Source organism: Ochotona princeps, chromosome 8, assembly GCF_030435755.1.
Source record: "Ochotona princeps isolate mOchPri1 chromosome 8, mOchPri1.hap1, whole genome shotgun sequence".
Classification (NCBI taxonomy): Eukaryota; Metazoa; Chordata; class Mammalia; order Lagomorpha; family Ochotonidae; genus Ochotona; species Ochotona princeps.
In genome coordinates this window covers 40289638-40302447 of record NC_080839.1, presented here as the reverse complement: position 1 = coordinate 40302447, position 12810 = coordinate 40289638, and the positions used below count along the sequence as shown (strand labels likewise).

The 12810-nt window shown below is 43.7% G+C and overlaps 1 protein-coding gene across 2 annotated transcripts in view; it reads right to left on the bottom strand.

Moving 5' to 3' along the window:
* The window catches only part of ACTR2 (actin related protein 2), a 50431-nt gene that overhangs the window by 16847 nt on the left and 20774 nt on the right, over positions 1–12810 (bottom strand). For both annotated transcript variants that reach the window (XM_058667889.1, XM_058667890.1), the window contains 2 exons: positions 11729–11801; positions 3111–3247 (listed from right to left, as the gene is read on the bottom strand). In XM_058667889.1, coding sequence (XP_058523872.1) covers positions 3111–3247; positions 11729–11801 — 210 coding nt within the window. The remainder of the gene's footprint in view (positions 1–3110; positions 3248–11728; positions 11802–12810) is intronic.

Genomic DNA, 12810 nt, shown 5'->3' with positions numbered 1-12810 from the left:
TCAGGTCTTAAATAATTTTCTCTCTCAATCTCTATATCCCCTAGCATGTATTAAGGTAAAAAGCTTTCTTAACAAGTAAATGATAAAGAAAATGACTAAAGTACTTAAAAGAATAATATTCCAGTAGTCTATTTCTTACATGCCAGAAAACGGGAGCGAGCACGGTAACATACCAGGCAATGCTCCTTCTGTGGCACTAGCATACAATACAGGCACTGGCTCACATCCCAACTGCTCCACTTCCGTCTCTAATGGCCTGGGAAAGCAGCAGACAATGGCCTAAGTTCTTGCGCCTCTGCAACCATGTGGGAGACCTAAAGAAGATCCCAACTCCCTTCACATCAGATCAGTTTCGGCTGTTCGGGCTATTTAAGGAGTTAACCGGTGAATGGAAGAACTCTGTCTCCTCTTTGTAAATTTTTTTAGGACCTGATAGTAGCCTAGTGGCTACAGTCCTCACTTTGTATGCACTGGGATCCCATATGGGCACTGATTCATATCCCAGTGGCTCCACTGCCCATCCAGCTCCCTGCTTGTGGCCTGGGAAAGCCTTGGGATCCTGCACCCGTGTGGGAGACCTGGAGGAAGTTCCTGGCTCCTGACCAGCTCAGCTCCGGCCACATAGCTACTTGGGGAGTGAACCAGTGGATAGAGGATCTCTATGTCTCTCCTTCTCTCTTTAAATCTAGCTTCCCAATAAAAATAAATAGATCTTTCAAAAAAAAAAAAAATCAAGCTTGAAATCCCCTAATTTTTGCACTCATGTTCAACAGAAGATCCTTGGAAACTCTGCTAGTTGCCCTCAGAATTCTGGGCTTGCATCAAAGTATTATAATTCTTCTTAACTTAATCTCCCTGTGTGATGAGCATCTTTCTCTTTTGAGGATTTATTTATTTGAAAGGTACAGTTACACAGAGATAGGGAGGGACTAAGACACCTTCCATCCACCAGTTCACTCCGCAAACCTCCACAGCTGGGCCAGGCTGAAGCCAGGAGCCTGGGACTCCATCTACGTCTCCCACATGGATGACAGTGACTGTTATCTTCCTCTACTTGCACAGGCACATTAGCAGGCAGCTGGATCAGAACTGCAACATCAAGACCAAACTTGCACTCATGAGGTGCCAGTGTCATCAACACCGGTTATTGTGCCACAACACTGATCCCCAAAATAACTCTAAATGAGACTGAAGGATCCTAACCTCAAAGAGAAACCTAAGGGACCATCGCTGAATGTACAAGTTTCTCAACAGCAGTACCACTGTCATTCTGGATCACAATTCGTCACTGCAGAGTCCATGCTGTTCACTGTAGGGTGTCCAGCAGCAACATTACCCCTTGACATTGCCTGCATCCCTGAGGTGTGGGGGCACACTGCACTGTCCATAGCTAATAACCACTGACTTTAAAAAGAATTCTAGTATGAACAACAATATGAACTTTCTGGGGGACCAAATGTTGCTAATTTAAAACACTGTATTTCACAATAAGGAATGCCAAGGTGAGATGAGCCGTACCAGATGTGGTTGCAGCGCCCAAACAGCACATGTGATAATCAGGGGGAGGAGGCAAAGCTGACAGAGGAATGTGGGCTCCCCTGCTGGAGAACTAATTCCATTGGAAAGCGTGTGTCGGGATGGGGGCAGATCAGACTAGGCAGGGCTGTTACACCTGTGGGCCGCATGTAGGCTAGATAAGGGAAGGGCCACAGTGGGCTGACTGTTCCAACTGGTGCAAGCAAAAACTAGAGTGGTTGAGGGTTGGTTGGGCTAGCCGCAGTACTAGCTGGCAGAGGCTGGCACTTGGAGCTAATTCTGTCAAGTCAAATGCCAGAACTACCTGGAGAACGCATAATCTGGGAGTGAGTGTGGCCTAGAAGGGAAATAGTGGGCACCTCCTTCGGGGCTACCACTCTCATTGGACAGCACGAACACCAGGACAGGGGCAGGGGTGGCTGTACAGAAGGGCACCTGCCAGTAGGTGTGTGGGCTGGATAGTAGGTTAGTTGGGTTGAGCTGGGCTTCAATGCCCACTGACATGTGCGAGAGTTAAACAGGATGTGGGACAGACTTGACAAGCCTGCGGTGCGTACTGGCAAGCATGGGAACCAGGGTAGGGGGCAGAACAGGTGGGGGTTATGGGGAGTCGCCCCAACTAGGCTGCAGCTCCAACCGGTTTGCGTGAGGACCGAGCATGAAGTGGGCAGGATCGAACTGGACTACAACATCCGTTGGTTCACGAGGAAGACAGGGCTGGAAACAGAACGAACCCAGCAATCCCAACGACCAGCATGAGCATAAGCTGATTGGTGTGACGGACAGTGTCGGACTCTGTACTAGCAAACTCGCGCAAGAATCAGGTTTGGGATCATCTCTGATGAAGTTTCTTTGGAGATCCCTCCAACTGAACTGCTGATCTTACAACCACAACCAGGAAGAAACTGTCAGCCAGTGGATTCTGAATAGGGTTCATTGCGATTGGAACTGAGAGATTGGCAGCAATCCAGAACTGATGAACTATCAAAACTGTATGAGCAGGACCCTCAGAGCGCGCCTCTCATTGGGGATCTGGGATGGGTGGGAGGTAGGGTGGGGCTTTTCCCTTTGTTTTTTTCCCTGACCCCAGATACAGGGTAAAATGATATTGATGTGGAAACAATGGTATTACCCACTTTCACCCTTTAGCCCTTGACCCTTTGTTACCTAATCAACTAAGAAAGATTATTAAAAAAATTATAAAAAAAAAAAAACAAAAAAAAAACACTGTATTTTGTGGGGAAGAATAAGAAAACTCAATCAAGATTATGGCTTAAAAGATGTTCAAAAAGTTTTGCTGTAGAAAACCACTCAAGATGTCCAAGGTCTGAAGGTCTCTTCCATCTTAGAAATTCATGTTTTTACATTCCAGAAATAACAGAATTATATAACGAATCGATGTGTTCTTAGATCAGGTGTGTATATCTCATGTCAGTTTTTACAGGCATACGGAGTAACTAAGTGATTTCTCCAGTGGAGATTTGCCAGAATTATATTGTGGTAAGTTCAATTTTACTTTAAATTAGTAAACAAGCTACAAAACCTAACCTGCATGAAGTTTTCCTTTTGCTTACCTTAATAAGGTATCTGGTAATATCTCTCCCAGCAATATCCAGTCTCCTGGTGAGGTGAGGCAGAGAAAACCCTTCATACACGGGGCAAATGTGAGTCACACCATCTCCAGAGTCCACCACCACACCAGTAAGTAAACCTATAGTTGGGGTTTTAAATATAAAGGTAAGTCAGAAAAATCCAAGTTTCAAAAATGGAACAAGCCAACTAGAAACAGCCAAGTGCCACAGCCTAGAAGTCGATGTATCTTTTTCATTTTGAAGTTTGTTTCTTTTTTTTTAAAAGATTTATTATTTTTATTACAAAGTCAGATATGCAGAGAGGAGAGACAGAGAGGAAGATCTTCCATCTAATGATTCACTCCCCAAGTGAGCCGCAAAGGGCCGGTGCAAGCCGATCCGATGCCGGGAACCAGGAACCTCTTCCAGGTCTCCCACGCGGGTGCAGGGTCCCAAAGCTTTGGGCCGTCCTCAACTGCTTTCCCAGGCCACAGGCAGGGAGCTGGATGGGAAGTGGAGCTGCCGGGATTAGAACCGGCACCCATATGGGATCCTGGGGCTTTCAAGGCGAGGACTTTAGCCGCTAGGCCATTGCGCCAGGCCCTGAAGTTTGTTTCTTAAATAGAGATACTGAAGTATTCTTTCCTGTGTATTTTTTTAAAAAAAAGATTTATTAATTTTTATTACAAAGTCAGATATACAGAGAGGAGGAGAGACAGAGAGGAAGATCTTCCGTCCATGATTCACTCTGCAAGCGGCCTCAACAGATGGAGCCGATCCGAAACCAGGAGCCTGGAGCCTCTTCCCAGTTTCCCACATGGGTGCAGGGTCCTTTGAGCCATCCTCGACTGCTTTTCCAGGCTACAAGCAGGGAACTAGAGGGGAAGCGGGGTTGCCGGGATTAGAATTGGTTGCCCATATGGGATCCCGGAGCATGCAAGGCAAGAACTTTAGCCACTGAGCTACCATGCCAGACCCTCTTTCCTGTATATCTTATGAGACTTTTAGTCTAATCATTTTATGCTGAAGGAGACAGGGACATACCTCAGACTGAAAAATGAACAGGTTCTTACAGCAAAGTACAACCTTTTACTTTTCTTTCTAACAATTCTGATCACTGACTTCCTTTTAAGTGAAATTTTCTAAAGCACCTCAGGTACCTTTGGAAAAGCACTGTGCAGTGACCACGGAAAGTTAAGAAGTGGGGCCCAGCGCAATGGCTCAATGGATAAATCCTCACCTTGCTAAGCCGGGATTCCATGTAAGCACCGTGTTCGTGACAGTTCCTGGCCTGGCTGTTCCATTTCCCTTCCAGCTCCCTGCTTGTGACCTGAGAAAGCAGTAGAGGACAACCCAGAGCCTTGGGAACCTGCACCCACGAGGGAGACCTGGGAGAAGCTCCTGGCTTTGGATCAGCTCAGTTTAGGCTGTTGCGGCCACTTGGTGAATGAACTAGTGGACAGAAGATTTCCTCTCTGTCTCTCCTCACCGTAAATCTGATCTGCCTTTCTGCTAAAAATTATTTAAACCAATATACATACTTATAACATTATTTTCCCATCTCTGACACAACACACTCTCTTCTTTATCTTAAAAAAAAAAAGTTATTTTTATTGGAAAGGAAGATCTACAGAACAGGAGATAGAAAGTTCTTCCGTCTGGTGATTGACTTTCCTAATGACAACAGCCAGAGCTGAGCCGATCTGAAGCCAGGAGCTTCTTCCGGGTCTCCCACGCGGGTGCAGGGTCCCAAAGCTTTGGGCTGTCCTCGACTGCTTTCCCAGGCCACAAGCAGGGAGCTAGAAAAATGGGGTACCTTGGATATGAACTGTCACCAATATGGGATCCTGGCGCATGCAAGGCAAGGACTTTAAGCTACTAAGCTACTGGAGTGGCCCCTCCTTTTCTTTTTCAATACAAATTTGCATGCAGCATAAAATATAAACTGTGATAGCTTTTCTATGATTAATGGCATAAATTTCATGAAGGACATATATTTTCTAATGCAGTAGTCTTACTGAATTTCCACGGCAAAAAGAGAAGGAATTCACATCATCACTAAGTCAAAACATACTTCCAGTAACATCAATTAAAGCAAGGATTTAAATACAGCTTGTTTTCAAAAAGCCTTTTCTCCCAATCTTGCATTATCTTCCACTACTCCTTTTTCTCTATTACCTCGAACACTTATGATTCACATTTGGAGACACATCCTTTTGTTACTGGATTGTCCCTCCTTTCCATTTTAATTCCTATCAATTCCTTCATATTCAAACTCTTTATCTCCTTGTTATCTTTACTGGTAAGCAGAGAGCAAGAGGGAGGAAAAGACAGTTCCCAACTCAATCCAGGTCTCACTTGTACCTGGCAGGAACTCTATTAAATGTTTCCTCCCAGGTGCACATTTGCAGAAAACTGCAGTCAGAAGCAAAGATGAGGCCTGAACGGAGGCACTTTGATATGGGGGATGTAGACATTCCAAGTGGCACTATTAACAGCTGGGTCAAACACCTGCCTTCAAGTTCTTCGTTTACATCATCCCTGACCATTTTGCTCTCCAGCTCGGATTCTGTAATCCTAATTATCCCCCTCAATTTTGTACTACACAAACACACATTGTCAAATCATGCCACTTCATTTATGCAAAAGTCTCCTTGCATTTGTGTTTGAACCAATAACTGTAGCACTCAACTCCATCCTGGGGTGCTAGATGTGCTCTCTGGCTTAGCGTCTGACTCCAGCTTCCTTAAATGCAGACTTTGGGAAGTAGCAACGATGGGTCAAGTAAATGGGTGCTTGCCACCCTTGTAGAGATCTGACTGGAGTTCCTGGTGCCCAGCTTCAGCTAGCTCAGCCCTGACCACTGCATTTGGGAAGAAAATGAGCAGATGGCAGCTACTTCTCTGCCTCTCAAATAACTCCAATAAAATAAATCAAAACCTACAGTGAGACTATTTCATCTTTTGTTGTTGCTACTGTCAGGATCTGATTTAGGAGAATACTACTATGGCCTGAAGTTAATTTTGTTAATATTGGACTACTATTTCTCAAAGGAGTTCACTAGTTAGAAATAGTGAAGTATCAGCAATTAAGAAAACATATTTAGGCCTGGCGTGATAACCTAGTGACTAAAGTCCTCGCCTTGCATGGGATCCCATGGGAACGCTGGATTGTATCCCAGCTACCCTACTTCCCCTCCAGCTCCCTGCCTGTGGCCTGGTAAGGCAGTAGAAGAGAGCTGAAGCCTTGGGACCCTCCATCTGTGTGGGAATCCCAGAAGAAGCTCCTAGCTGCGGATCAGCTCAGCTCTGGCCATTGCTGACACTTGGAGACTGAACCAAGTGTCCTTCTCCTTCTCTCTCCTTCTTTGCTGTAAATCTGACTTTCCAATCAATCAATCAATCAATCAATAAATCTTTTTTTTAAACCAAAAGGAAGAAACACATTCGAGGTTGGATTTAGCATTTACTCAGGTCCACTTCCTATTCAACTCCCTGCTAATTTTCCTAGATAGGCAACAGAGGATGGCCCAAGTACATGTGGGAGACCAAAATGGAGTTCCAGGCTCTTTTTATTTGTTAACTATCTGAAAGTTAACAGGACTGACAGAGATCTCCCATCTGCTGGTTCACTCTCCAAATAGCCACAACGGCCACAGTAGGGTCAGTTTGACGCTAGGAGTTTCAGAGCTTCTTCTGGGTCTCCCACATGAGTGCAGGTGCCCAGGCACTTGTGCCATCTTCTGCTGCTTTACTAAGCGCATTTGCAGGGAGCTGGACTGGAAGTGGAGCAGCCAGGACGTGAAATGGAGACTACAGGAGGCAGCTTACCCCTGCAGTGCCAGGTTCAGTTATGGCCTCCTGCTTCATTCTTGCTCAACCCTGTTGGGAAGTGAACTAGCAGATGGAAGATTGCTCTCCATTTCTTTTCAAATCAATCAATCCATCCTTATAAAGAAAAAGTTCACACAAAATTTTTTTCAAAATGCACAAGGGCCTGGCGCAGTAGCTCAGCAGCTAAAGTCATCACTTTGCATGCGTTGGGATCCCATATGGGCGCTGGTTCTGGTCCCGATGGTCCCACTTCCCATCCAGCTCCCTGTTTGTGGCCTGGGAAAGCAGTCAAGGAGGGCCTAAAGCCTTGGGAACCTGCACCCACGTGGGAGACCTGGAAGAGGCTCCAGGTACTGACTCTGGATCGGCGCAGCACCGGACATTGTGGTCACTTGGGGAGTGAATCATTGGACAGAATATCATCTTCTCTCTCTCCTCCTCTCTGTGTATCTGACTTTGCAATAAAAACAAACAAACCTTTAAAACAATGCACCACGGGCCCGGTGGCATGGCCTAGCAGCTAAAGTCCTCGCCTTGAATGCCCCGGGATCCCACATGGGAGCTGGTCCTAATCCCGGCAGCCCCACTTTCCCTCCAACTCCCTGCTTGTGGCCTGGGAAAGCAGTTGAGGACGGCCCAAAGCTTTGGGACCCTGCACCCGCGTGGGAGACCCAGAAGAGGTTCCTGGTTCCTGGCTTTGGATTGGCACAGCACCGGCCATTGCAGTCACTTGGGGAGTGAATCACTGGACGAAAGATCTTCCTCTCTGTCTCTCCTCTCTGTATACCTGACTTTGAAATAAAATAAATAAATCTTTAAAAAAAAAAAAAAAAAACAATGCACCACAAAAAACTTGTTTTAATTCTATTTGTCCTTAAACTTTCTATCAAATTTTATTTGAAAGGCAAAGATAAAGATTTCCTATGAAGTGATTCACTTCCCAAATACCATCATACAATTAAAAAAAATTTTTTTAAAGATCCATTTATTTTTATTGGAAAGGCAGATCAGATTTATGCAGAGAAGGAGAGACAGAAAGATCTTCTATCCACTGGTTCACTCCCCAAATGGCTGCAATGGCTGGAGCTGAACTGATCTGAAGTCAGAAACCAGGAGCTTCTTCCAGGTCTCCCAAGGCTTTGGGCCATCCTCTATTGCTTTTCCAGGTCATAAGCAGGGAACTGGATGGGAAGCAGGGCAGCCAGGACATGAACCAGCACCCATATGGGATCCTGACAGCTGCAAGGTGAGGATTTAGCCACTGAGCCATTGATTCGTGTCCTACAATTGAAATTCTTTCTAGCAGAAATATCTTACCTTTGCTACCCAAAATTATACTCTTTTTAGCAGGTTTCAAAAGATTCAAGGAAAAAATGTTGCCATACACCTTTCAAAACTGTTTTTAAAAGTTCCTACAAGTTAGGAATAGATGCAAGCACTCTCCATAACTTTCGAATAATTGATTCCTCGTTCAAAGCAAAAATTACAAGTGGAGTGAACTGCTTTAAGTACAAAAAACTATGCCTACCGTACGCCCTGTTACACCTGCTGTTCTAAACAGAGTGCAATGCAAATTTAAGAAACGAGGCTTCTCTGTAGAAATTTAGCTCCTTTAAGTAAATAAATTCTAAGTTTCCACAAGTAGTATCCAATATATTTTAAAACCAATATGAAGCCACCACTTGGGACCAACACATCCTGTATCAGAGTTGCCAGTTCAACTTCTGGCTACTCTGTTCCTGATCCGGCCTCCTGCTGCATCTGGAATGCAGTAGACAGTGAGCCAAGTACAGCGTCAGAGTTCTGGGCTCCTGGCAGGGAAACCAGCGGATGAAGATCTCTTTCCAACACTCTACCTTTCAAATTAGTTAACAAACTTTAAAATAACCTCAATGAATTTTTATGTTTGTTACTAATCCAGATTCGGAATCACATAACCATGATAGTGAATTGTTAAAGTTAACAAGCAATCAATTAAAGCAAAGAACACATTATTTCTAAGTACTATGTACAGATTCAGACTGGAGACTTAGTTCAGATATCACCTCCTCCAAAAAGCTTCTATGACATGCTGAATCAAAACTATGTTGCTGTATTTTTCTTTCCCCTAAGACTAACTGCCTGTTGAGCACGCCCACAGAGGCTCCTGGCATGTATCTGATAGTCCCATTGAGATCTCAGAAGAATTCCTGTTGAGAACTTTTAAGATAACCAAAAGATGATGTTTACTCTCTACTGCATAAGAATTAAAATTGCCTATCTATGATCTTTTTTTTAAATAGGATTTTGAGCTGATATTCCTTTTTTTTTAAAGATTTATTTATTTTTATTGCAAAGTCAGATATATACAGAGAGACAGAGAGAAAGATCTTTTGTCTGACAATTCACTCCCCAAGTGACCACAACAGCTGGTGCTGCGCCGATCCGGAGACAGCAGCCAGGAGCTCTTCCAGGTCTCCCATGTGGGTGCAGGGTCCCAAGGCTTTGGGCCGTCCTTGACTGCTTTCCCAGGCCACAGGCAGGGAGCTGGATGGGAAGCGGGGCTGCCAGGATTAGAACCGGTGCCCACATTGGATCCCGGCGCGTTCAAAACAAGGACTTTAGCTACTAGGTCACCACGCTGGGCCCCCTATCTAGCATCTTTGTAATCACAGAACACTAACTCACCACATGATTGTACTTATGTATTAATCACAATTGCTCAGCTCTTCGAACTGGTGTAGCCTGTAACCTCTGTTTCTGGATGAGCATGGGAGCTATGGCTGTAGGTCAGTATTACATCACTCTGGCTACAGTGACAGGATGATGGTGAGCAAGAGAGCCGATCAGAACCAATCATTCTGACACTACACTGGAAATGTTCAAATAGTCCCTTCTTCCCAGGTCTTTACCCTGGGAAGAAACCAGCCTCAAGATCTGGGATCCACTGTGAAGAGTCAGGTTTCCTGGAAGAAAATCTAATGCAGAATTGAGAGAACTCATCTAGATAACGTCTAGTCAGTGCCATACCAAATTCAGCCATGCCTGAAGTTACTCACTAGTACATTCTAGTAACCAAACTGATACAATACCCATCTAAAAAAACCTTTATGAAATTTATGAGGAAGTTATCTATGGTATGTAAATATATATTGCACAAATTACTGTATTTAAACTATATTAAGGGGCACCTGGTGCAGTAGCCTAGTGGCTGAAGTCCTCGCCTTGCATGCGCCGGGATCCCATATGGGTGCTGGTTTGTATCCCAGCTGCTCCACTTCCCATTCAGCTCCCTGACTGTGACCTGGGAAGGCAGTGGAAGATGGCCCAAGGTCTTGGGACCTGCACCTGTGTGGGAGACCCGGAAGAAGCTTCTGGCTCCTGGCTTTGGATCAGATCAGCTCAGCTCCAGCCACTGCAGTCACCTGGAGAGTGAATCAGTAGATGGAAGATCTGTCTCTCTTCCTCTCTATTAATCTGCATTTATAAACCTTTAAAAAGTAAATTTAGTGCTTTTATTTGTGTATATATATATATAGGATAAGTAACCAGAAGCAAATCTTTTAATTTAATTTTCCTTTTATTTAATGGAGAATGGGTAAAATAAAACATTTTATACTTGCCCAAGATAGAGAACATCCTTTTTTTTCCCTTTAAAAAAAGGATGTCCTTTATTTTTTTTTTAAAGCTTAACTTTTTCACTGCTTAATAAAGCTAATAAAAAAGCATATGCTGAATCCTGGGGTAGGCATTTGATATGGCAGCTAGGACACCACCTGGGACCCCGGCAGCCCGCACCAGAAGACCTGCATTCTATCTCTGGCTCTGCCTCCCATGTCAGTGTCATGCTAGTCTGTACCTTGGGAGGTAGCAGGTGATAGCTTAAGTGATTACCTCCCATGTAGCAGAGACTAAGACTGGATTCTTGGCTCCTGTCCTAACACAGGTTCAGCCATGGCTCTTGAGAGCATTTGGAAAGTGAATCAGCAAATTAAAATACCCTTTCTCTCTGTTCCAAATAAAATGAAAACAAATTTCAAAATATATGAGAAAACTTCACAAATTTTACAAACTGTGAAAGTATTTCATAGTGTGATATATAAATAATGGCTAGTGCAATGACTAGTACAATGGATCAACTGGCTAATAATCCACCTATAAATGCCAGCATCTCACATAAGTACCAGTTCATGTCTTGGCTGCTCTACTCCTACCCAGCTCCCAGCTTAAGGCCTGGGAAAGCAGTAGAGGATGGCCCCAAACCTTGGGACCATATGACCATGTGCCCATGTGGGAGACCTGGAAGAAGCTCCTGGCTCCTGGCTTCACATCGGCTCAGCTCCAGCCACTGCAGCTATCTGGGGAGTGAACCAGCGGATGGAAGATCTTTCTCTATGTCCCCTTCTCTCTATAATCTGCTTTTCTAATGAAAATAAATCTTTAAAAAAAATCAAACTTATAAATTTAACATGTAATTTTATAAATAAGATTCTCCTACCATGGGGGCAGCATTTAGCCACAGCAAGTAAATCTGTTGCCTGCAATGCCAGCATCCTATATGGGAATCTGTTTGTGTCCAACTCCTCCATTTTAATTCCAGCTACCTGCTAATGGCCTGGGGAAAGCAGTGGGCAGCGGAGGAGGGCCCAAGTTTTTGGGCCCCTGCTATTCACACATGGGAGACCAGATAAATTTCTTAGTTCCTGGCTTCTCCTGGCCCTACCTTGACCATTTGGGGAGTGAACCAGCAGAGGAAGATCTCCCTCTAACTCTTTCAAAGAAATTAACACTAAAAAAAAATTCACTTACCTTGAGCATACAAAGTCAGAACTGCCTGGATGGCTACATACACTCCAGAAAACTGGTACGTTTCGAACATTACCTGGAAATGCAGAGAAAGTTATTTAATAAATATGCAATATGCTTTCTTCATGGTCACAGAATATACTAGCTGTCAAAAAGAATGAAAACTCTCCATTCTCATTAGTTCCTATAGCTTCTATAAATTCTCACTGTCACAGAACTTAAATCCTGAGGAGAGTTTTGGATGCAACCCAACTTCCCTAACACTGCATAAGGGCTACAGAGTGAAATTTTTTAAGTTGTTAGTTAATCGTTAATGAATGTGAAAAAAGCATTTTTGCATTCGAACAAGAATTTCTTAATGTTGCTTAAAGGGAGTATCCTTAAATGCCAAAAAAAAAAAAAAAAAAAAAAAAATGTTAACTACTGAGGACTTCTATGTCTCCCCCTCAAGCCAAGAATGTGGCTCTCCCCTCAGCAGCAAGAAAGAAAAACAAGAAAGCGAAGACAAAAATGAATGTCATTTGCTCCCAATTCTGCTTAGCTGCCGAGTCCACAATTCCCTACCACAGCTAAGAGGAAACTGCACCGCACTATGAGCTGACTTCCAGAGAGAAGTTTTTGGGGTCCTTTCTGGTTACACCCAAGGTAATTTTCAGCAGCCTAGGTAAACAGGAACAGGGCATGATTTTGGGGGGTTCATTCTAGTCTTCATTGACTGGTAGGACTAAGTGAATTTTCAGATTAGAAATTTAGAAATTTTATAACTGATAATAGGAATTATCAAAATTAGTATTTTGTAACTCTGAAACATACACATATCCATCTGGTAGGCAACCAGATATTCTGTTGTTACTCTATCCCATCATTCTGTAATTGCACCTCAAGGAGATAAAAATGAAAGAAGTGAACATAGGACCTTGAAAGCCTGTTAGAATCTGGTTTTACTTGTAAGACTACTAAAAACACCACTAACACACTTTTTAGGTGAGATTAAAGGCAGACATTATCAGTCACAGCTAAGTTTGAGATCATAGACAAATAAGAACATTATAAACCATAAAGAATGAAACAACTGTACCTAAAAC